At 42.2% G+C, this 22604-nt stretch overlaps 1 protein-coding gene across 5 annotated transcripts in view; it reads right to left on the bottom strand.

Annotated features, from left to right (window-relative positions):
- The window catches only part of NR2E3 (nuclear receptor subfamily 2 group E member 3), a 242011-nt gene that overhangs the window by 106434 nt on the left and 112973 nt on the right, over positions 1-22604 (bottom strand). For 2 of the 5 annotated variants that reach the window (XM_085643970.1, XM_085643974.1), the window contains exon 2: positions 7531-7676. The exons of the other annotated variants lie outside the window; for them this stretch is intronic. In XM_085643970.1, the coding sequence (XP_085500096.1) occupies positions 7531-7676 (146 nt within the window). The remainder of the gene's footprint in view (positions 1-7530; positions 7677-22604) is intronic. 5 annotated transcript variants of the gene reach the window in all.

A 22604-nucleotide genomic window follows, 5' to 3' on the forward strand; every position in this document is an offset into this window, starting at 1 on the left:
GAAACCTATTTTTGGTACAGAAGATATCGAGTTTTCTGCACCAGATATCAATCCGGTGGGGTATGGTGGATTGAAGATTGATGTAGTGGGGTACGCTGTAATGAAAATAAAGTTTAAGGACAGGGAGACAGTAGGGAAAGTCTATGTTGCTAAGAGAGGATATAACTTGCTTGGGCTGAGACACCAATGGGACATGGGCATTCCATTGAATCCCAATACTCCTGAGAAAGTGTTGCTGTTGTCCACTTGCCAACCACCTGATGATGTATGTTCCCAATTTGCCAAGGTATTCAGTGAAAATCTGGGTTAGTTGAAGAATGTTGAGCACAAAATTGTTTTAAAACACAGAGCCCAGCCTTTTGTATCTAAAGTAAGAAAGTTACCGCATTTAATGATGGAGTCTTTGGAGCAAGAAATCAGGAGACTGCTTGAAGCTGAAGCTGGTGTTATTGAGGAGATCGAGTGTTCACAATGGTTGGCTCTGATTTTTTTAGGAACCCAAGGATTGTGGGAACAGGAAAAGGGTCAGTTTTACTAAAATAGGGGATGGAATTAGGGAGAAGAGAGAGGGGTTTAGGGAGGGTCAATGAGGGGTTTAGGCAGGGGCATCACCCACCCACACAAGAGTAAGCCAATTGCATTATTCTGGGAGTGAATACATGTAATTTACACATTTATAGTAAGTTTACACTCAGAGCTTGTGCATATTGAAAGTAGTAAAGGTACTCCAAAGTGGAAAATTGCTAGAAAGTATAAGTTATTTTTGTGAATCAGGCCCTATGTCTTTATATTTGAGCATCCTATAAAATGACATAAAACACAATGTTTACAGTGCTTTTCTCTTTGAACTTCATGCAATGTTCACAATACTTCGAATTGTAGTCTGATATCAAAATCTTGGCTCCTCTTTCACATATTGTTTGTGAAAAAAAAGATTGCCAGAATCCATGCATCCATTTTCAGAGTTGTGTGGAAATCACTTATTAAGTTAACTCACAAGAAAATGGCACATGCATTTTCAGCTCTGATTAGCCTGCACAATGAAATATTGGCAATTTGTCTGGAAAAATTACCACAGGCATAAACATATGAGGAGCTGGAACCTCCACAAACCATAGATAGGCCAATATTCGAAAGCTAGGTTAGTCTAGGCTTCACTAGTGTCATGAAAACCTCACACACACTAAAGCATGAAACAAGTCATAACATACAGTATTACATCCTTAAGCCTGGTCCTTAAGGACACTATCTAATGCTTGACTTAGAGCATGCTATAAAGTAATATTATGAAACTCATGTAATTGAAATGACACATTCAGTATTAAACATGCAACTCCCTCTACTCCCAAGAGCCATAAACGCGGCTAAATGTATACAATAGTTTTCTGTTGGACTAATCCATTGTTTATTTACTGTATATCAGTTCCTAGTTACTCTAAATGGCATTTGTATTTGTGATCATCTAGAGAACATAAAAAGCTTTTTTCACTCTTGCCTATAGAATACATTTATAAAATAAAGTCTCATTAACAGTGATAACATATTGTAACTTGAGAGGGTGACCCTTCATCTGACACTAATACAATTATGTTAGCTTAATGTATTTAGCGCGTCTAGACCAAGCAACATCTCTATAGGACTTAATTAGTGTGGTGTTTCCATGTGGTGGACATCAAAACTTATTTTTTTAAGATGGGGCTTGTTTTTTATTCCTAGATTTTTGACCCAGAACAATTTTACATGCTAATGGAAACTCCTCAGGCATTGTGGATGGCTCATTTAGCCAGTTGCATGCACTTCTGGTTCCTCACTGAGTAGTAACCACGGTTCCATTTCCGCCACAAATCTAGGGCTCCTGCAATTGTCTCCCACTGGTGGCTTGAGACCCCGATGCAGCGCTCAGTCTGCTATCATGATCTTCCCCCCTCATTGACCACTATCCCCAACGTCTGCTGCACTATACTTTATTCACAAGCCTTATTCTTTTTTCACATGTTGTCAATATTGCAGGACCCTGACAAGTGAGGAAAAAAGAAATGAATAAAGAAAAAGAAGACCCAATAATAGGAAAATTACAATGGACGCCTGATTTGTTTTGATTGATTAAAAATGTCTCCATGTTGAATTAATGACATCTCCACTGTGGACTCATTCGTTCCCCATATGCCATCATTCCTGTCCGCCTCAGTCTCTACTACTTTCTCACAAACCACCACGCATTGAGTGTATATGATGGGGGGGGGGGGGGGGGAATCGTGGGCCCCACAATCCAGAGTTAACACCAGTTGGCCAGCTGATTAGCTGTATGCCTGGTCTAACTGAATGCTCAGAGCAGGCAGATGGGCAGTCACAGTGCTAGTGGTGCAAACCTCGGGGTCTTTTCACCACATTTTGCACACATCCACCTCAGCCTGATGCTGATGCGCACATGCTAAATGAGGGCCAATCACCGCCATCATTTTCTGCATTTTTGAGTGAAATCATTTCTTTGGTTTTTAAGCCTTGAAGGGTAGGATTCATAATGCTCTTTTTAGTCGTCCTGAATGGTAATATACCTCATGTTATCACTTTTTGTTATTATTAATGCTCCTAATTTTTATGATAATATATTTTTTCTTTTCGGTTTGTGTTCTTTCCATATTTATTTTTTGCTCTTTATTTCTGTTTACCCATTTTTGTGTTTTGTGGAAAAAAGTGGCATCTAGTATATTTTCTGGATTTATTTAACAGACAAAACCACTCTCCTAGTTGGACGCCTGGGTGCGGAAGTTGGATTTGTGCTATAAGTCGCCATTTAATTTACCAGACATCAACACACTTCATACGAAAATATGAGTTTATGGTGCAAACGTTCACATTTGCAGCTATTCAAACTTCATTAGGAAACCTTGCTCCCACCCGGCCTTGCTTTTTAAACTCACCTGCTTGTCGATCTGCACAGGCGTTGGTGAGGCAGTCATAATTGTCAGCATGGTTATTAATTAATACAGGCATGACACTATGTGGTGTTCTGCCCGTAGTCATTTGTAAAAAGCAGTACAAATGGACAACTGGGAACCTTAATAAGCAATTTATTGATGACTGTGCTTCCATTTACAGTCCTTTGTCTAGCACTGCTGGAATTAGAAGTTTGACCTGCCTTTAGGCTCTATAGGTGCTCTTCGGTGTGCTGTCATTTGTAGTGTCGGTCTGTAAAGCAAGCAATTAGTAAGTTTAAATGAAGATGTCTTTACTAGGTTATACATGTGTTTTCTGCAGGGCGTCATTCCATTGTGTAGCAATCTGTCCATGACAACCTGCGTTCACAGTGAGTGTTTGAACTATTGTTGTTGTAATTGATACAGGAGGCGCTGCTGCTGGATGTCCAACTAGCGGATTAGTTGCACACCCAAGCAGTGTTGGGTGTGCCGTCAGAGGTCTGTCTTTATCGGATCTGTGGTATCAAGGCTGGTAGCTTGTACCAGCCCATAGTGTTATTGCGTGGGTAGTAGTACTCTGCTTGTGATTGGTCCGTTCTGTGTCTCTTCCTGCAGAGGTCCACATGTCTATGCAGTCCCCAGTTTACAGACCCATCATGCAGAGTGCAGGCCCCGCAGCCTGCTGGGTAATCCCCGCCCAATCCCTTCATTCGGAGTTTTACGTTATCCTCTAAATTATGGCAATTACTGAGTAGATCAATCTGTGGCGCGTAATCCATTTATACAGAAATAACGATGAGAAACAGCTTTAACTTTAAAGGAGTCTGTTAGTTTAACAAAAACAATTAGCCCTGGGGATTGCGCTGCCAGCTCTGGAGTCAATCCTCGCGCACCGGTCAGCTGCCAGATGGTGATGGCTGCCTGGGCTGGCCGGACTCGCGGCTTCTCATTAGTGGAGTGGTGCCAGCCGCTCCGGCTGCCCCTTCGCTGGAGGAAGACCTGCTGGACACGTGCAGTCGCAGTCTTATGACCTCAAGTGCTCCTCCAAGGGCACCATTGCTAGGGGGCTACACCTAACCTTACCTCAACTGACGTTCACTTGGGTCAGGAGTTAGGGCGCTGCGCCATCAGCCCCACCTGAAACATTTGGTCTTTGAGCGCAGGTGCACTGTCACCATCTCAGTCACCTTACCAGATCTCTGTAGGATGCCCGGACACTGCCCTTACCATGCTTCCCGCATGAGCCCAGCTGCCAGGGCCATTCTCATTCTCTCGACGTGAACTCAGTAGCCTTACTAGCTCACTTCTGAATTCCTCGTGCTTGAGGAAAACCTCAATAACTTTACTAACTATCCACATGAGCTCTGCTGCTAGGGTGCAGGTCCTTCACCTCATGCACCATGGTACTAAGACAATACTATTACCTTGCAATGCTCTCCAAACATGTCCTGGTGCTGGACTACTACATCAATACCATGACGTCATCAGGAGCTCCACTGCAAAGGGGCTACCTCTGGAACCCTATCACACGCTCACATGTGCACTGGTTCACACACTGTTTGTTTACGAATGCTACTTCAGTGACTTTCTCACTGCACCACATGGATACTAGGTCAAGAACACAAGCTCACTATCTGTGCGGTCTATACATGAGCAGTGTTGCAAGGGCAGTTCTTTCCTAGCCTTCCCACCTCTACACATGCACTGGTCTTAAGGAGACTACCCGAATAGACTGTCTTCGACACTTTACACTTGACTCCCACTGCCACAGGACTCTATCAGTGCTCTTCAGATGGGCCCTAATGAAAGTAGTCTACCTCAATAACTGACACCACTACATCACTCTCATTGGCTCACCATGTGAATCCCTGGTGCTTGGGTTTTACATCAGTAGCTTTATACGTTTCCCACATGAGCTGCGCTGCTGCGGTACAACCTCCGCGCCACATATATCCACATAGAACAGCATTAATATAACAGGTAAATCCAAAGGTCTGCAGAAGGTGGTAAGGATGAGCGAGACACAGTACGTCACAATTACGGTAATGGATAAAAAGTGGGATGCAAGGGTATTTTTGAAAAGTTTTAATCTGGACTGAATGCACAAAAATAGTCACACAATAAAACAAACAAGGGGGCAGATTTACAAGCCCCTCGCGCCACTTTTGCATCACTTTTCCCATCTTAAAAGTGACGCAAAAGTGGCGCAAGGGGCTTGTAAATCTGCCCCTAGGTTTTTAAGTCCTGGCTGTCTAGAAATTGAAGATGAAGTGTGGTCTGAGAAAAGTCATAGTATCAATAGCGTTCAGTACTGAGTGATGTGGTGCTATCCAAAGGCAGAGATAACTAAATCGAGGAAGACTTTGGTAACAATCATGAGGTTCTGTTTCGGCGCTAAAAACTATTCACGCTCTCAAAATGGTACACACAGTAAATCTTTTCTAGCACTACAAGCCTCTTAGCTGCTGTCAGGTGCCTTGATTTAACAAGGAGTGGAGAAAGAGGGTTCACAGCCCTGACAAAGATCACTGTTCCATACCTGCACTCTGCTTGTGCGGCGTATGAGAAGGAAAACTGGGAGTTGGGGCTCAGAAGGGCAAAGTGCTCATGGGCTTCCCTTGCACACTTCCAACGCCCAGTGCCAGCAACTGAAGCTCTAAGGAGGCCACTGAGGAGAATATTTAACATGAAGTAAGGTGTGTGTTTGGGAGGGATAACATTTGTGTTCATGACCTTACCATTAGCAGCTTGGAGAGACTCGAAGCAACTAGACTCTGTTCTCCCAGAAATCGTGAAGTGAAACAGATATAAATGTTCCACTTGCCCAGTCCTAGCCGCTACTTGCCACAGACACAGTGAACCTCAGCAGAATTGCTACACTGGCATCCTAGCATTAAGCCTAGGAAACTGGCATCCTGGGCAATGGGTTTGGAGAGTGCCAAGGACGGTTTGATTTACACTAGAATGAGGACGTCCCTCTGCACCCCAGTGCCTGTTCTCCCACAAGTCCGAGCTCCAAAGCAAATCAGGGGGTTTGCAATTGATTGTCCCCAATCACTGTCTTCTTTCAACTTTCTGATCCACCCTGGACTCTATAAGTCCATGTCTCAACTTGCAAGACGAAGCAGAAGACCTACAAGTAAATGTATCAATTAGCCACAGGAAGAGCCTTTCTGTGTCTCAATGGCCCTCCGAGCATAGAGCTGTTAACACACCCACACTGCAACATGTAAGAACCTGACACCAAGACAGATAGAGGTGTGTTAGGTCAAGCGTGCAAGACATAAAATCTTCCTCAAAATGCCAAAAGGAAAAAAAGGTGCCCAGAAATTCCAGTCATGAATCTGCAGAATGATCCTCCCACAAACTGAGTTTCACTGAACCATCAAAGAGTAAAGCACACTAACAGGCACACTACATCACAGTAATATTGTCAATGTTTCAATATCCATCCCATTCCAACACACACTAGCATAGGTCGGCGATAAGCAGCAAGACTAGACCCATAAGGAGCCTACCGCGATGATAGTCCACCACTAAATGATCAATTAAGCGGGCAGGGGACACAGGGCTAAAGACAATAAGAATATAGGACCACTTACAAATACTCGAACAATAGAAACATACTAAGCTCTCAGGATCAGATAGCACTCTTACAAAAGGTGTACAGACCTGTTCCATTACTACAAGTTAATAACTATGCGTGGCAATTGACATACAACCACTACAAGGGGAGTCACATCAAAGAAAGTCAATTTTCTAATTAATTGCAATGCAAGTCACTAGTACTCAAGGAACATTAAAACACAGGTAAGTATATGTAGGCTTTAACCTAGTAAAATATTCTTAAACTGTACCTTTTTAATACATATGGAACAGGTTCAGAAAATCTTTTAAAAGTAACAAGAAAAAAATACATATAAAATAGGGATTATAAGCAAAATAAAAAAATGTAAGAATTTAAATTTCATCCTATAAATATACCAAATTTATAAATAATAATCTAAAAAAACACGAGTGTGTGTATGTGTGTGTGTGTGTGTATATATATATATATATATATATTCCACAAACAGTTCAGATGTCGTGCGCTCTCAATACCAAAGAATCCACGGAAGAGCGGTGAAAGAGTGTTTATTCACAACGCGTTTCAACTTAACAAAGTCTTGATCACGTGAATAATGGTGCTCGTGTATAGACCAGTTAAATACACATGGGTTGTAAACATAAACAACGGACCAATGCACGTCACAGACTGGTAACAACGGCAGACATGTTGGACTGGTCTCACACTTCATATCAGTGTCATACATAGTGTAAGCAGGAAATCAGAGCAGTATAGTCAAATGACAACAATTAAGAAAACAAATTAAGAAAACAAGTGCATTTGGTAATTAGCCCAATGAATGATCCCTTGGATCCGCATAACTGAAAATTACGCTCAGCACTATTCGTCTTCGTACAATGTATCAGAATATGCATGTGAGAGTTAAGCTGCCCAGAGGGGAAAGTCGGGCAGTCCTGGATGCATGTGTTGACCACAGAGAAATATCGGTGTATAATATTAGGGCAAGTGCCCCGTCCAGATATGTGTTTCCCAAGTGGGGCTGACCGTGTCGCACGACAGGTGGTGGTCCGAAGTTCTCAAACGCCCATGCTCGCTGTGCTAGTGGTGATGACAGTGATGAAGGCAGTGGGGGAAAAGGGTAGGAAGCCCGTGCAAGGTGAGTGCCGGTGACAGGGCCCCTTCCTTTCCTCCTGCAAATAAAGAAACAAATAAACATGTAATTAAAATAGGTCTAATGCCTGAGGTACAAGTATGTACCTACAAGTATTAGAATTTCTAGTACTAGGTCTAAAAGGGAAGAAGAGAGAAATAACCAAATGGCATCTGCAAACGGAAGTCAAGGAGAGACACATAGGGAAAAGGGGGAAGACACAAAAGGAATGAAAGAAATTGGGACTGTCTCATCAGCATAATCATTAATTACAGCATCGCGGAACAACTTACAAACAGTACTGCAGTACAACTATTCTCTAAGATGTATGGCCAATTCTTCGTCCTGGTTGAGACCCCCAGGATCCTTAGTCTGGAAATCTACAATGTATTTCGATTCCCTTTGTCTCAGCCTCAACACCCTGTCACCTCCTCTTGGATTACTCATAATTTGTTCCAGAATGAAATATCTGAGAAGGGTGGGATCTGAAAAGTGATAATCCCTGTAGTGTCGTGCAACAGGGTATTTCTCATCTACATGTGTGATGGCCCTGGTGTGTTCAAGGACCCTCTTTTTGGCTTGAAGTGTGGTGCTGCCTATGTACCACTTTTTACATGGGCATTCGATGACATAAATGGCAAACATGGTACTGCATGTCAGAAACTGTTCTATTCTTTTCTCCACCCCATTGTAGGAGATCGTTTTGGTAAACGTACTATGTTTGCACGCCTTACAATGACCACAGGGAAAAAATCCCTGGAGTCCATGTGCATGTCTCTCGGGATATGTGGTCACATCGCTGTGCACCAACATGTCCCTGATGTTCCTCCCTTTTCTGTATGTGATGCTGGGTCGGTTGGGAATGCTATTCCCAATGACATTGTCATTCTTGAGAATGTTCCAGTTCTTGAATAAAATGTGTTTGATGTTGTTCGAGTCGGTATTAAAGGTCATAATGATGTGTGTGGTGTCCTCATCCTCCTTAGTGGTCTGTGTGGGTTTATCCAACAGCGTGGAGGACCTGGGGATACCCTTAGCCCTGTCATAGGCTCTGTTGAGTACCCATTTGGGGTATCCCCTATCCTTGAAGCGTTCGAACATCTCCTGACTAACAAGTGAATACGCTTCCTCTGAGTTGCAATTCCTCTTTGCTCTCATCAACTCGCCAAAGGGAATGCTCCATTTCAGTGTCTCTGGATGGCTGCTGAGTGCGTGGAGAATACTGTTGCCTGCAGTGACCTTACGGAATAGTGTGGTGCGTAGCTGGTTGTCAATGATATCAATCTTGACATCCAGGTATTCTGCCCCTGTATTGCTGACATGCCCCGTAAGAACTATATTGTTGGGGTTGATATTGAGACATTTGATAAATTCCAGTGCTTTGTCCCTGCTTCCTTTCCATATAATGAAAAGATCGTCAATGTACCGCATCCATGTGGTAACATGTTCAACGTAATGTGCGTTCTCAGGTTTTGCTAATGTTGTCTCCTCCCAGTGCCCCATGAAGAGGTTCGCGAAACTAGGGGCAAAACATGAACCCATCGCGGTACCTGTCGTTTGCCTGTACAGAGTCCCATCAAATAGAAAAATGTTGTTGGAGAGACAAAACTCAATCATCTCCAACAGCATCTTGCTATGGTCCCTGAGTCTAAGTGGTCTTTTATTCAAGAAATGTTCGCAAGCATCCAAACCCTGTTTGTGGTCTATGATGGTATACAGTGATTGGACATCAAGGGTGACAAGAAACGACTCCTCATTCCATTCAATGTCTTGAATTTTCGTAAGAAAATTCTTGGTATCCTTAACATAACTGGGTAATGCCATGACATAGCCCCTCAGGAAGTGGTCCACATACTTGGAAACGTGTTCAGTCACACTCCCCCTAGATGACACAATGGGACGCCCAGGGGGATCAATCGGGTTTTTGTGCAGTTTGGGGAGAAGATAAAGTACAGGGAGTACCGGATGGTCATTTTTCAGATATCCATACTCCTCCCACTCCAAAATCCCCTTGTCTTTCCATACTATGAGCTTGTCCCATAGACCAATGATACTCTGATTGTACACTTCTATGGAAACAGAGATGTAGTTCTTGGTGTCCCCCAACTGTTTATGTGCTTCAGCTACGTACATGTCCCTGTTTAGGATGACAACATTACCGCCTTTGTCTGCAGGGCGTACCACCACATTAGTGTCATTGGCGAGGTCATGGAGGGCCCGTCTTTGGTCATAAGACAAATTATTAGACTTCCACTTATTTTTCTTCGTTCTGAAAGTGCACAAAGCTTTAGAAACACAATCATGAAATGTATCGATATTATCATGTGGAAGAGAAGGGAGAAAAGTGGACTTCGGTTTAAAACCAGAAAGGGCACAATCGTTAGTGACAACCCCAAAATTTTCCAATATCTGGGTGTTGGCAGGGTATGCTCAGACGTGAGTCCCTTGCTCACTTTGCCACTGGATTCAAGCAAGCCTGGCTGAAGACGGCTGAAATGCCAGAAACCGGTCCTAGGAAGCTTGTTTCCGGTCCAGGGAAGACATGGCTTGGCAGTTCAGGCTGGACTGTTCCCATGAGGCACAGGGTCAGACTGATTTGCATATGGCCATGTCTGAACTGGGGTGGCAGAGTGGGCTAAAGAACGGTGATGGATTAAACCCAGATCAGTTGACTGGGGGTGAGTGCTTGCAATGTTCAACACTCCGTCCATCATTTCCTTTGGTTATTGCTGATATGACCGCTGTCACTGCTGCATGTATTGGTGGAGTTGTTGATGAACCCTCTACACCAAACCCACGGCCAAAAATACCCTACTCCAATACTCCAGTTACCATCCTCGCAGTCAAAAAGATAACATCCCCTTCAGTCAATTCTTACGTCTACGTAGGAATTGCACTACTATATCAAATTATGATATACATGCTGAAGAACTAAAATTAAAATTTGCCAATAGAGGTTATCCACCTAAATTGATCAAGGATGCCTATAAAAGAGCAAAATATTATGACAGAACAGTATTGCTGCAGACAAAAGAAACTAAATCTGAGGATAAATTGGTCTGTGTTACCACCCATTCCAATATTGACCACAAGATTAGACAAATCATCAATAATGATTGGCATATTTTGAATTCAGATCGTTCTAAAAAAACCATACCAAAGCCCATTTTTGCGTTTAGACGCAACAAAAATCTAAGGAACTCTCTGGTTAAGTCCAAAGTATCTACTGCCAATCCATTTGTCCAGAAATCTATTACTGGAGCCAGACCTATAAGTGGAACACACAAATGCGGTAGCTGCCACGCTTGCCAGTTTGCTATCGTAACCAGTGAACTAATCTGGGACAAACGCACCTTTTCATTCAAAGACATGACCAATTGCCGCACCCGCCATGTGGTCTACCTTATCCTTTGTCCATGTAACAAAGGATATGTAGGCGAAACCAGCAGAGAATTCCGTGTACGCTTTAGCGAACACAAGTCAGCTATTCTGAATAATCGCGAAGGGGCCCCATTGGTTGCCCATTGGACTGAGAAGCAACACACCATTTCTGACCTCAGGTGGCTAATCTTGGAACATGTACATCCATCCAATAAAACCAATGTGGATGCCATTAGACGTAAAAGAGAGGTCTTCTGGATATATGTCCTTCGGACACAAGAAAAAGGTCACAATGAACATCTCCCTTGGGAAAATGCGATTATATAAATGTATGTATACATATTTTCCAACCTTGGTGTCACCTCATGGAAAATATACATATTTCCCGTCCATCTTGGTCCCTGAATCACACTCTGAGATTTATGGGTATTTTACATGATGCCTTGTACCTATTTTTGGGCCACTTGCCGCATGTTTCCCAATTCCTTAATCGCTGAGTATACATACTTTCGTATATTTGTGATGCAAACAGGAGCAATTATATAAATTATTATGCTCTTTATTATAATTCATCATGTGCTCGACCGTTTTCCGTTTACCACGTGTGACCATTTTTCAAGCTCTCACACTGGTAGCTTCTACTAATCTTCAATGGAGTTCTTACCCTTTTCATGCTTTTTGTCTCCATACGCAATGAAACTCGTCCGTAGTCCGTTGTTTATTTTAAGTAAACTACTCTATAGACACTCTGAGTCCCTTCTCCGTGCCTATGACCCCTTTTCATCACTTCCTGGTCCTCCATATAAGGAAGACGCCAGAGTTCATATCGTTCTAGGCAGAGAGCGGCAGCAGCGGGACCCGTGATGCGTAACTTTGAGAATCTCTGGTAAGGACTTTACCGACACAGCCGGAAGCCGCTTGATTATTCTTTTGAACTATGCTCATGTTATCATTCTATGCGTATTCTACACTACGTGTATGTCTTGTTTTATAGATAACTCAAATGACTCGTACTTCATTCGTCTAGTCCCTGTTCCATTTTTCTAAAGATACCGGCTTGCCAAATTATTGAATAGAAACCTACTCAGGTATATTTTGTACCATCTACCAAACAACTTGAGTCTATAACCTGTACTCATTTCCCTTATGTCGTAATAAAGCCTGTTTTTTATATATACTTTCAGGCCTTGTTTAACCCGGTGATTATCTATATCCCCCTATTATTACATCTCCACGGGACTGTCAATGTTGATAAGAAATCTCTCTGACTTATTCTACACACATCCAGGTTCGGACACTACTAATGTGGTCAGTGATGACCCAGTTTGGTAAGCAGTTTAGATTGTATTCAATTACATCAACTTTGCTAATATATCGCGTGATTTTTTTATTCAGTCTATTCCCTATATACTTTCAGGTTATTTCTAACCACGCGGCCATTCATACTCAATTTCATTCGTACTAACAAGTCTCTGTACAACTAATCTGGATAAATTCAGTCTCCGACTTTGAAGCTTATCGGCTCGGACATTGCCACCACACCCGATGATACCCCAGCTGAGTAAGTAATTGGGTTAGCAATGTTCTTCCTTTAGTCCTCCCAGCATAACGCGCCACCTCCATCTCATTGCGCGAAGATATTACCACAGTTAATCGCCATTCATGTTTCTAGTCCTAGGCATATCCTTAGACTATTCAGAGGTTTTCAAACCCTCACTCCTAACTTCCCAGATATTGACTTATTAATCTGTTATGTCCTTAGATTTCTAAAGGGTCATTGTCTTTGTTCCCTTTTTTTTTTCATTTATTTTTTCTAGTTTTTTCATAAAAGTTAAATCAAAGAACGAAGTTGCTGTCCATCTGGTATCCTCTTACAAAAGAGTCGTTGTATGACAAGTATGTGTTTATATATTTATTTTAACAGTTCTTCTGTGCTCATCTAGGTGATTGGTACTTGGATCTCTATTTCCTCACAATTTTCTTCTTTTTGGGTGACCGTTTTTGATCACGGGCCAACATGAGCCTTTAACTTCTTTATTCTTTGTATAAGCTCCTTCTACCCTCTCTAAGAAACTGCAAATTTAAATGATTATTATAATTACTCATTGAGGTTCTTTATACCCACAGACCAACGGCTGTCAATGTTGAATTTGTAACTTTACCTTATGAGGTTGGACACCAAACTAGGCCTTGAAGCCTTGGTTTTTTGAAAGACCACCTAAGCACGCCCTGAAGGAGCCTGTAAAAGCCACATATGAGCTCCGAAACGAGCGTTGGCGCTGGTCTCATGTTTATACTTTACAACCCATGGTTTTAACCACTATTACATTGTTGTTTTTTTTTGTGTTTTTCAGGCCTATTGTCTTGAATGCTTTGTAATTTATGTCGTATATATATGTTTTTTATAGATGTCATGATTATATATTGTTAAGGATAGTTACAATCGTGTTCTATCATTGTGATGCTACATGCACTGTATGCATCAAGAGATATTTTCAAATATAATTGTATATGTCTCCCGAAAAAATAATAAAAAAATGAAAAAAATGAGTTAATAAATGAAGTAACACTGCTTTGTACACCGTTGTCTGTGGGTGCTATCTTATCTTGTGGACATATTGCCTTCTTGAATTAGACAAGTGTAGGAAGTTCTGTTTTTTGCATAGAACCCTCCAACTTCCCCTGTTCCCTCTTGTTCCAATTCTATCATGTTGATAAGGGTATCCATATCGCCTGTGGTGATCTCATTCTGTCGTGTGTGTGTAGGAGATTTCAACCTGATGTTACTGTTCAATCTCTTAAGAGCATGCCATTTTTTAAATTTTAACTTTCTAATGTACTTGAATAGATCTATCCTGGTCTCTGTGTAGTCAAAGGTCCTAGAGGGACAGAAGGACAGACCAAGGCAAAGTGTCCTCTTTTCCAGGTCCGTCATTATTCTATTGGACAAGTTAATGATGGTTCTATTTACCATTTCCATGTCCATCAGCGCATCCTTCTGGAGCGGGTTCTGTAGTTTCCCATGCTGCCCCTTGCTCTGCCTCTTCTTCCATCGCTGTTGAATTCTCTTCCTTCTATTTCTGCGCTTCATCGTCCGCTGCCTCGTCCTCGTCCCCTCCATCCTGGTGTCGTCGTTGCCGGAGCCTCCTTTGTTGTCCGCCTGCTCCGGCACAGGTGACGTTACTCCTCTAAAAAATTCACTTGTCGACTTGTTGTCTCAAGGCTGGTTGTGTCATCAGCCGAAACATCGGATTCCGTCCCACTTGTTGTGGGCGGTGATGGTGTTCGTTCTGTCTCCACTTCTTCTCTCACTGTCATTGATTTTTCTTTGTTTTCGTAGAGATAGTCGTATTTATGACTAAAAGTGAGAATTCTCCCACTCTCATAGTCATTGTAATCTCTATTCATTTTCCTCTCTTTGCGTGCTTTGATTTCCTCTTCGTGTCTTTTAAGGCGCTCTTTCATGCACTGTAGAGATTTCTCTATTGTCTCCTTGTCCGTCAAAGCTTTAAGTGCTTCCATTATTTCTTGTATCTGCTTGAGAATAGGCTCTCTATCACTCCATGCGTATTTATCCAGGATTTCAAGCATTCTCCTGGAGCTTAAAGCTGAATTCTCGGACCATTCTGTCAACATTGCTGGATTAGGTGTCTCATATGTAGGTGTTATAAAAATTCTCAAGCCCCTGGGCACCATCTCTTGATCAATATAATTTTGTAAAGAGTTGGCTTCCCACCACTTAGAAATTTCCGTTTTTTTGAGTTTCTCGAGTTTCGCCATCTTGTCTTCAGTAGACACCATCAATGTCGTTCCTGACTTGATTGTAAGTGAGTTTTTGGGTTTACGAGTAAAGATTGCCAGGGCAGCTGCCCTGCGTTCTTCTTCTTCTTCCATGAGCACTACACTCGAGTTTCGTATCCACTCGTCGTGAATTCAATGGTATCCCTGTAGAATACATGTTACTCCTGCCAGTCAAGTGTTGCTGTACACCAATGCCCCCAGAAAGAAGTGTTCAAATACTAGTCAGTTAAGATAGAAAAAGTTGAGAATCACCTATTCTGGTACAGGACTACTGTATTATTTTGTTACTTCTCATCGCCATGGATATAGTAAACAATGTGCATTGTCTCAAAAGGAAAACGTAAAGCCAGATAGTCACTTGAGCGTGAATGTGATAGCTTCCGCGTGGATATGGTGACTGATTCGCGTTAGTAGACCGCGAGTATAATCAACCACACTCAGTGCTGGAGGAATACGTTGTTTACCAAATGCGTGATGAACGCGAGATTTAACTGAGTCAATGTTCAATGTCAAGCTACTCGGGTACCTGTGGCTGGAAACGTAATCCCCGTTTATGCTATATCCGCGAGAGAAGTAGGACGATTTTCAGACACTGCACGTAACTGAAAGGTGCAGTCTGTAATGTCCGGGGGGCGTGGGTGGAGAGATAGCCGTGGCAATAACAGAGGTACAGGCAAGATTGCCGCTGCGTGTTCAAAGTAAGGAAAAGCGCAAACCCGCTGCTGCTGCCCCGGGAGGAAAGAAGGAAAGCGTCACAAGTGCCACCCACCCTCACCTCCCAAGGGACGGACAGACCGGATCAGGCACTTACCCCACTAACTACGCGCTCCTCACAATCTCAAGTTGCCAGACGTGTCGGTCTCTCTGCAGGTCTCAGAAGACGGCCGGTCCAGTGCAATCCTCAATCGAAATGCAAAATCCAAGTTGCTCCTTCTGTTTTGCTCGGACCCAAGGGAGTTGGCGCACACACCGGCGGAGCACGCCGGAAATCAAATTCCACAAACAGTTCAGATGTTGTGCGCTCTCAATACCAAAGAATCCACGGAAGAGCGGTGAAAGAGTGTTTATTCACAACGCGTTTCAACTTAACAAAGTCTTGATCACGTGAATAACGGCAGACATGTTGGACTGGTCTCACACTTCATATCGGTATCCCTATGTGTCTCTCCTTGACTTCCGTTTGCAGATGCCATCTTGGTTATTTCTCTCTTCTTCCCTTTTAGACCTAGTACTAGAAATTCTAATACTTGTAGGTACATACTTGTACCTCAGGCATTAGACCTATTTTAATTACATGTTTATTTGTTTCTTTATTTGCAGGAGGAAAGGAAGGGGCCCTGTCACTGGCACTCACCTTGCACGGGCTTCCTACCCTTTTCCCCCACTGCCTTCATCACTGTCATCACCACTAGCACAGCGAGCATGGGCGTTTGAGAACTTCGGACCACCACCTGTCGTGCGACACGGTCAGCCCCACTTGAGGAACACATACTTTGTATCTGGACGGGGCACTTGCCCTAATATCATACACCGATATTTCTCTGTGGTCAACACATGCATCCAGGACTGCCCGACTTTCCCCTCTGGGCAGCTTAACTCTCACATGCATATTCTGATACATTGTACGAAGACGAATAGTGCTGTGCGTAATTTTCAGTTATGCGGATGCAAGGGATCATTCATTGGGCTAATTACCAAATGCACTTGTTTTCTTAATTTGTTTTCTTAATTGTTGTCATTTGACTATACTGCTCTGATTTCCTGCTTACACTATGTATGACACTGATATGAAGTGTGAGACCAGTCCAACATGTCTGCCGTTGTTACCAGTCTGTGACGTGCATTGGTCCTTTGTTTATGTTTACAACCCATGTGTATTTAACTGGTCTATACACGAGCACCATTATTCACGTGATCAAGACTTTGTTAAGTTGAAACGCGTTGTGAATAAACACTCTTTCACCGCTCTTCCGTGGATTCTTTGGTATTGAGAGCGCACAACATCTGAACTGTTTGTAGAATTTGATTTCCGGCGTGCTCCGCCGGTGTGTGCGCCAACTCAATATATATATATATATATATATATATACATACATACATACATTTTCACTCCTGCCCTTCTCCACACATGAGACTCCGTAAGCAGACACGGCTGAAGTCAGTAAATACTCATAATTATTCAGCAGATACAATGCGTTTTGGTGGTCACAGCCACTTTGAGAATTGAGATATATATATCTATATATATTACCCACTGGCGGTTGCCAGTAGGTAGTTATAGTTAGGACCTATTTTCCATAGGAAATCCGCAACATTCTATTCCCAATAACTTTGGCGCCGGTTGACTAATCTTCGCAAAATTTTCAAAACTTTTGGCCAGCTCCAGTCCGCTCCTATCCTGAAAATCTCGGGGTGATTTGTCAAGCGGGACTGAGAAAAAAGGGGGGTCCAAAGCATGTTTTCCCCATGCAATTTTCCATAGGAACCTTTAGTCGCAGCTACAGCCCGAACTGCTGAACGGAATTACACCAAGTTTGGCAAAAAGGTAGCCCTTGGTTCAGAGTCGTGCCTTTTGGTTAAATGGTGTAAATCCGTTCAGTATTTCCTGAGAGAATCAAAAGTAAAATCACATATATATCTGGGCGGAGCCTAACCACACATCTCATCGTGAGATCTGATTGGCTGTCAGCACTTCATCCAAGAAGTGTTGGCAGCCATCTTGGGACCAATATACATGATATCACCTCATTAAAAAGTATTGCAGTTAATAGAAGGTTTTAAGACTTTAGTTACATTATAAATAATTTGATGATGGTACCATACTCCTTTTAGGAATTGTGGTGTGTTCTAAGGTGATTTTACCATGTGAAAAAGCCTTCTGCTGGGATATCATGAATCATGTTTGAGAGAAAACTATTTTCTCATGCTTTTCCCACAGAGGTTTGGATGGTGATCTATAAGCTAAACTGAGAGCATATTTTCTGTAAATTCACATTATCTTTCTCAGTCATGTGAGAATGAAGTCTGACATTCTCAGTAAAACATGTACATCCAACAAGGGCAGAGACTGTCAGTTGATTCCTTTGTGTTCTACTGCAGCTTTCCAGAGTGTTCTAAAGAACAACTAGAGTGCTAGCAGTCCTACTTATGACAAACGTATTGCACACCTGAAGCCATCTTGATTGGAATAAAGTGGTAACTCTTAAAACATTTAATTTAAAAAGGAACAAAATGAGGGGGTTCATTTTGCCATAGAAAGTATGATTAGTGCTGCAGAAAGAAAAATTAGGGCACATTTTGAGTGACTTCTCAAATCCTCTTCTATTTCATTAAAAAATTCTGACATGCAGACTGAAACATGCACTTTCAAAACCAGCAGCAGACTTCCGTGGTGAGCAGTAGCTTTACTACAGTGATCTAATGAGCAACTAGAGTGCTAACATTCAGAATTTATGGCAAATGTGTGACATATCTGAATACCTTCTTGATGGAATCAAAGTAAAAAACTGAAAGCATTTCCTACTGAGGAGACTGCAGTAAATGAGTAAATTGGGAAACTTCATAACAAATAAATCTCCCAAGATGGCCACCAGAGACAAAAGAGCCCAAATGCAGCACAAAGATCACCCAGATGTAGCCCACATGTAGCCCAATGACAGAAGTGTGCAAAACACTTTTTATTTTTTGTGTTTTTGCAGTTTTATATAGTGCAGACTTGTCAGGTATTGGAGTGCTTTACATGAGCATTGGTTACATCACACACAAACGAATTCATTTTGGTTGTAGACATGGGGAGATTAAGTGATTTGACCAGAATCACAGAATGTCGAGCTGAAGCAGAAACTCCAAACTGGCTCCTCAGTTGCAAAGTCTGCAGCTCTGGAAGTAACACCACATCCTCTCCCCTAAGTGCAACATTTACTCAAGTGGTCAACTGGATAAAAAAACATAAAGATAACACATAATTTAAAAGTGCTTTGTCGCTATTTGAAAACTCAGAAAATATGTCCTCATTTTAGTTTTTTAGAGCACTAACCATAATTTTGATGCATATAAGACCCTCTCATATATGTAATTTCTAAAGGAAATGTTCTAGGTATTATAGTTTTGATCACATTGAGATTATGTCAGGCATTCCATACTTTTGTAATAAATATAGAATGTTAGCAATCTAGTTGTTCATTAGGATACTGTTGAGAGGCAGATGCCTGGGGCACGGACTCTGAAAATTGAAGGCAGGTAGGAGGGTGCAGAGGCATCAATTTGACCACACTGGGGAGGCAGGAAGGGCAGTGGCAGCACAACAGACCAGGGAGGGCAGAAGGGTGTGGCAGTAAAATGGACCATGGAGGACAGGAGGAAGGGGATAGGGGCATGGAATGTGGACAGGCAAGGTGGAGGTGGCAGGGACAGGTTACAGTCATCTGACAATGCTAGGCAGGTGGGAGGGGAGTGGCAGCTCAACAGAACACTCCGAGTAGCACAAAGACATCGGAGGGCAGGGAGAAGGAGAATAGGGGCAGCAAGCTAAGCACAGAGGCTAAGCAGGAGGTCAATGATGGGGAATAGAATTGGGCAATGGAGAAAGGAGGAGTGGACTGGTACATCATGCTAAATGGAGGGCAGTGGCAGTACATCAGACCATGCATGGCAGGAGGGAGGAGGCTAGTCCATGGATTCAGACAACAGAGGATAGGGAGGAGGTGGATGGGGCAGCAAGCTAACTGTTCAGAGAAGGCGGGAAGGCCAGTGGCAGAACAACGGCCACACAGGGCTGTAATAAGGGAGCAGGGACATGGACTTGGACAATGGATGGCTAGGAGGAGAGAAGACAGGAGAAGCAAGCTTGAGTGGGGGCAGCACAATGCCAGGCCCTGCTTCCAACCCTCCACCATCCATTGTGATATGCATCTCACTTAACGTTAAAAAAAACCTAGAAATTTGCTGAAAAAAACAAAGATTACAGGGACGGTATAGTTAGACTCAGATTTCACTCATCCACAACCAGTGAAATTCAGCAGTTATAGTTACCTGACCTAACTATAACTTACGCCCCCGTAATGTACTGCTAATGACCTCAGACATTACATCATTCATGACATGGTCAGTTACATCACTCATGACATCACTCATGACATCTCTAATGAGCTGTGAATGGAAAGCAACTATAATCGCTAGAACTTTATTTAGGGATCGTGTGTGTATATCAACATCCCTTTTTGTCCTTTTCTTTCGTGTAAGAACCATTATAATACGCAACGTGCCCAGATTAATATGGCCAATAGCCTTTCACTTTAAAGTAATGTGTAGTCCATTGTTTATGTTGATGTTTGCAATTCTAAGTATGTTTATTATGAATAAGTCACGTTTACGAACATACAGGTATGGCGGTCACAGGGCAAGATATGCTGAAATGACATTGTGTGCATATTAACACTTGTTTTCTTTTCTTTATTGTATCAATTCCTGAATTTTCACATCGTGACCAGGCCAATCTGGCCGCCAGCTTTTTGGATTAAAGTAATGCACTGCTGATGACGTCACATATTATATCACTCATGACATGGTCAGTGACATCACTGATGACATCTCAAATTACATCACTGATAACATCATCTACATAATCATCTGATGCACCTCCTCACACCCTAAAATACAGACTACTATTCTCGAAACCATAGACACACCAATACTAGTACAGCTACAATATTCTGTGCACTATGCATGCAGACCTCTAATCAGCTACATAGCTTTGATACAGTCTTTTAAATACTCAGTTAGTACCTATGCAGTCTAAGAATCCTTCTGTCGGTCCCATGCACTTCTCCATTCAACCATCCAACACTATCTACGTATCCTATCACTCTGCCAATACCTAAGCACTAATAAATTTAGCATGCACTCTCTTTGCAGCACTGAAATTACTCCAGTTATTAGTCATATACTTAAGGAATGGCCTAGCCATTAACACAAGTGCAGGTACAATATTTTGTACACTATGCATGCAGACCTATAACCAGCTACATACTATTGATACGTTCTTCTAAATACCCAGTTAGTACCTATGCAGTGTAGGAATCCTCCTGTCTGTCCCATGCATTTCTCCAATCACCCATCCAGCACTATCTACTTATCCTATTACTCCACCAATACCTAAGCACTTATAAATTCAGCACGCACTTTCTTTGCAACACTGAAATTACTCCAGTTGTTAGTCATATACTTAAGGAATGGCGTAGTCAAAAACACAAGTGCAGGTACAATATTTTGTACACTATGCATGCACACCTCTAACCAGCTACAAACTATTGATACACTCCTCTAAATACCCAGTTTAGTACCTATACAGTGTAGGAATCCTCCTGTCTGTCCCATGCATTTCTCCAATCACCCATCCAGCACTTATCCTATTACTCCACCAATACCTAAGCACTTATAAATTCACTACACACTCTGTTTGTAATACTGTAATTATTCTAGTTACTAGTCATGAACTTATGGAAAGGCTTAGCTACTAACACAAGTACATCTATAATATGTTGTGCACTATCCAAGCAGACCTCTAACTAGCTACATACTATTGAGACACTCTTCTAAATACCCAGTTAGTACTCATGCAGTGTAGGAATCATCCAGTCTGTCCCATGCACTTCTTTAATCACTTATCTACCACTATCTACGTATCCTATTGCTCCACCAATACGTAAGCACTTATAAATTAAGTGTTCACTCTGTTTGCAGCACTGTCATCATTCCAGTTACTTGTGGTATTCGTATAAAATGACCTAGGCACCAACACAAGTACACATAAAATATTCTGTGCATATTCCCTACAAATCTCTAAGCAGATACATACTATTGGTCCACTCCATTAAATACTGAAGTAGTACCCATGCAGCGTAGGATACCTCCTGTCAGTCTCATGAAATTCTTCAATCACCCATCCAGCACTATGTGCTTATTGTATCAGTCTGCCAATACCTAAGCACTTATGGGGCAGATTTACAAGCACCCTGCGCCACTAGTACGTCACTTTTTGTAACGTAGTGATGGCGCCAGGCACTCCTTCATATTTACAATGAGAGGAAAAGCCACCCTGCGTGGCTCCTTCATGGAAATGTTAGCACTGATCTGTCATGTAGAGGCCAAGAAAAGGGGGCGGGGTGTCACAAAAGTGTGATTTTCCATTATAATTCTCTTAGGAAAGGTTGCTCTCTGATAAAGAAAATGCAGTTAAATGGAAATACACCACATTTAACACAACATTAGAACTTTACTCAAAAAGCATGCTATTTGTAATTTGGTTTAAAACAGTTCAGAAGTTTTTCAGAAATCAGTGTTTAATGAGGGGCTCAGGTTCGGCATGAAGGCATTAACCTTGAGACTAATTAGAGATTTCTGGACCATTGGGTCTTGCGGGAGTACCGCAGTACTCTCGTGCAGTACCACATATTTAAGAAAATAGTCCCTTCAGATTGGACATGGGAGCATTTTCTCCCATCTACCAATTCAGTCCTGCAGGTCTAGAGAAGGCATCGCAGTATCAAAATGATCTGACTGGCTGCAACAATGGAAAAACATTAGAGAACATGTTATGGCAGCCATAAAAGGACTCAGAGCACTCGTACTATGTGGGTGTGTGACAAGGGGTAGGAGTTCAAAAAGATATCCTGGCTGGCAAAAATCTTTAAAAGAAAAGAAATCAAAAAAGGGCCATGTCATTTGAGATGTCATGAGTGATGTCACTGACCATGTCATGAGTGATGTAATATGCGGGGTCATTAGC

Source organism: Triturus cristatus, chromosome 3_1 (genome assembly GCF_964204655.1).
Source record: "Triturus cristatus chromosome 3_1, aTriCri1.1, whole genome shotgun sequence".
In the NCBI taxonomy this organism is placed as follows: Eukaryota; Metazoa; Chordata; class Amphibia; order Caudata; family Salamandridae; genus Triturus; species Triturus cristatus.